This window comes from Cannabis sativa, chromosome 4, assembly GCF_029168945.1.
Source record: "Cannabis sativa cultivar Pink pepper isolate KNU-18-1 chromosome 4, ASM2916894v1, whole genome shotgun sequence".
Lineage (NCBI taxonomy): Eukaryota > Viridiplantae > Streptophyta > Magnoliopsida > Rosales > Cannabaceae > Cannabis > Cannabis sativa.
In genome coordinates, this window is record NC_083604.1 from 76,668,044 (window position 1) to 76,671,730 (window position 3,687).

The window sequence follows — 3,687 nt, forward strand, 5'->3', positions numbered from 1 at the left end:
TACATTAAATTTCGTCAGATTTACATATATATATATAAATATATAATTATTATTAATTATTTAAATACATAATAAAAATATTGAATTCAATGTTCAAAGCTTTTCAAAGAGTACTATGCCTCGGCCAGTGGCAAATAAATCGGATGATCATTCAAATATACAAGCTTGGATCGATATACATATATACACACACCATGTATCACACCTTATCCAAATAAATAAATATAAATCAAAACAAATTAATTAGTTAATAAGTGATATTTATTAATATATATATAAGATAAGATGTGGCAGTTAATTGGCCCAACTCCTCATCTTATGTTTGTGCCATTGAAATTCTACAAGGACGGGTCATTTTACCTAATTAAGCTTATATTGTTTTTGTTTCCCATTTCTATTCCTCATACATATTTATCTTTTTAATAACTAATACTATAGCTGTGTCATCACTTACTTTTGAATATTATCTTCTTTTTTTTTCTTAAAAATAAATCATTTCTACCATATATATAAACCCTTTATATGTTGTTTAATTAGGCATGTTTATTTTATTTATTATAACAAAAAAAAAATCAAACAATACACAGTGTGGATACAAAAGATACTTAGCTGTACACAACCTATATACTACTCATACAAATACCTTCCATACCTGATATGATCTTACTCTATAAATACCTTTGCTAATCCAAAAGAGTCTTATATATAAAATATACTTATACCATTACTCATACACATATACACATATATATACAATATATACAAAATAAGTTGATACATAGTAAAAATATGGAAGAAGGTTTTGGAGAAACCAAAGAAAAGTTCAACAAATATGCATGTGCATGTGCCATTGTTGCTTCTATGATATCTATTATATTTGGCTATGGTATGTAAACATTCTTTCTTTTGATTAATTTTAATTACATATGATTAAATTTTAACGTTAATTTTAATTAATAATTTTTCAGATACTGGTGTTATGAGTGGAGCCATGATATTTATAAAAGAAGATCTCAAAATTACCGATGTAGAAGTAGAAATCCTAGCCGGAATTCTCAACATCTGTGCACTCTTCGGTTCACTCGCCGCCGGTAGAACTTCCGACTACATCGGACGTCGTTACACAATAGCTTTATCCTCTGTAATCTTCCTATTAGGAGCTGTTCTAATGGGTTACGGACCAAACTACCCCGTACTCCTCACCGGAAGATGCATAGCCGGAATCGGAGTAGGTTTCGCCTTAATGATCGCTCCAGTTTACTCCGCCGAGATTTCATCTCCGGCATCGAGAGGGTTTCTGACGTCACTACCTGAACTCTGCATCAGTTTAGGAATTCTAACCGGTTACGTCTCTAATTACCTCTTCGGAAAGCTGAGCTTGGAGCTCGGATGGAGATTGATGCTCGGAGTGGCGGCGATTCCTTCCATTGCTTTAGCATTAGGGATTCTGAAAATGCCTGAATCGCCGAGGTGGCTGGTTATGCAAGGTCGTTTGGGTGAAGCCAAAGACATTTTATCGCACGTGTCTAATTCTAGAGAAGAAGCCGATTTTCGATTTCGTGATATAAAAATCGCCGCGGGTATTGATCCTGATTGTAACGACGTCGTTTTAGCTAAAGTCCCGAACAATAGCCGTGGCCAAGGTGTTTGGAGAGATTTAATCCTTCGTCCAACACCAGCCGTCCGATGGATTTTAATCGCAGCCGTTGGTATTCATTTCTTCGAACACGCAACGGGGATTGAGGCTGTCGTTTTGTACAGCCCTAGGATTTTTAAGAAAGCTGGGGTTGTTAGTAAAGACAAGCTTTTATTAGCCACTGTGGGTGTTGGGTTAACCAAAACTCTGTTTATTTTAACGGCAACGTTTTTGCTAGATAAAGTTGGAAGAAGACGTCTGTTACTGACTAGCGTGGGTGGTATGATATTTGCTTTGTCTAGCCTTGGGATTTGCTTAACTGTAGTGGAACATTCGACTGAGAAGTTGGTTTGGGCTTTGGGCCTTAGTATAACCTCGGTTTATGTCTTCGTGGCCTTTTTTTCTATTGGGCTTGGGCCTATTACTTGGGTTTATAGTTCTGAGATCTTTCCTTTGAGATTAAGGGCCCAAGGTATGAGTATTGGTGTAGCTGTGAATAGGATTATGAATGCTACAATTTCTATGACTTTTATTTCTATCTATGAAGCTATAACTATTGGAGGAGCTTTCTTTATGTTTTCGGGCATAGCTGTTTTGGCTTGGTTGTTCTTCTATTTCTTTTTGCCTGAGACTAAGGGAAGAACTTTGGAAGAGATGGAGATGGTTTTTAGTAGAGATCCTAAGCATGAAAATCATAATCAAGGCTTGGAGATTCAACCAAAGAGTAGTAATGATGTACAGTGATTATATATTTATATTAGTTTATTTTTTCTTTTCTTTTTAGTGTTATCTTTTTTATGAATGCATGTGAGTTTGATTGTGGCAAAAGGAAAATATCATATAATGTGTTTGTGAAGGAGTGGCAAAAATATTTATAAATATTTTGTATAGTTTTTGTGTCATTACTGAAAGATTATAAATATTTTCAAAGAACACTATCAAATTGTTTTCACTTTTTTTATTATTATTTTTAAATATAAATCAAAATGTAAAAATTTTGAAAACAAAGCAACTTTCAAAATTTATTTAAATAAAATTTTTTTCGTATTTGTATTTTCAATCGTCAACATTTTAAACTTAGACCTAGATCTCAGATTTATGAACTTCGACTCAAACCCTGTACTCTAACCTGACCTGACTAAAGGCTCGTATCTGAACCTGGACCTAAACCCAACCTTAAAATTGGACCTGATCCCAACCTCAAACCCAAGCCTCGGCCTCGGACCCAAATCTAGCCCCAATCCTTTTCCCCGGTTGGTTAGCTTAGCTATTCCATATTTTTATATGATATTAACTATTTTGTTTATTATATATAATCTTAATTATTTGTAGTTGCAAGAGATTCTGAATTTAGATCTTTTTTTATATTTATATGAACTTAATCAATTATATATTATTTTTATTTTAAATGGAATTAATTATATATTCAAATATAACATAATTGCATTTCCATTTATCACATAGTTATTTGTCTTTATATTAGCTCCTAAGGTACCAACCCTAGCAGTTTCATAATCTCATTTATACACAAATTACAACACTTTTAAGTAACAACTTTCAATATGAATAATCCATGAAATTCTTGCGATAATTATTTAGCATGGATGAATCACAAATGGCATATTGAACCTAAACCTAATGTTTAAGAGACTCAAAGTTGGAAGTTATTAAAGGCACACCATTACCGTTGTTATTTAGTCACAAGATCTTGTATATATTAATATTAGGGAAGCTAAACAAATTACACATTGATTGACACCAACATTGATCTTGTATATACCAAACTTAATTAATTACAATTTTGTGGCTTCTTTTCTTCTATATATTAATATTTAGGAAGCTAAACAAACCGAACAAAACTCTTACTACTAACCAAAAAAAATGCCATTCTATTTTGTTAACCAAAATACTTGGCTAGCTAACATGAAATGACTATTAATTAATATCATAATCACTCATTATATTAGTTTAGACAATAAATGAATAAATAAATAAATAACCAAGAGTATGATGAGCCAATTGTAAGAGGGCCCAAGTTTTTAAGCCCAACC

The 3,687-nt window shown here is 32.6% G+C and overlaps 1 protein-coding gene across 1 annotated transcript; it reads left to right on the forward strand.

The window, feature by feature from the left end:
• Window positions 1-544: 544 nt before the first annotated feature.
• Window positions 545-2,556, forward strand: LOC115714414 (probable polyol transporter 6). Its single transcript, XM_030643113.2, has 2 exons — window positions 545-886; window positions 969-2,556. Exons 1-2 carry the CDS (start codon window positions 790-792, stop codon window positions 2,378-2,380), a joined length of 1,509 nt encoding a protein of 502 aa, XP_030498973.2. The 5' UTR covers window positions 545-789; the 3' UTR covers window positions 2,381-2,556.
• Window positions 2,557-3,687: the final 1,131 nt, after the last annotated feature.

Excerpts from the sequence above, each read along its gene's own strand:
- LOC115714414 (XM_030643113.2), top strand. The coding sequence starts at position 790 with ATGGAAGAAGGTTTTGGAGAAACCAAAGAAAAGTTCAACAAATATGCA. Across the intron at positions 887-968 it reads ATCTATTATATTTGGCTATG|ATACTGGTGTTATGAGTGGA; the intron begins GTATGTAAACAT and ends ATAATTTTTCAG.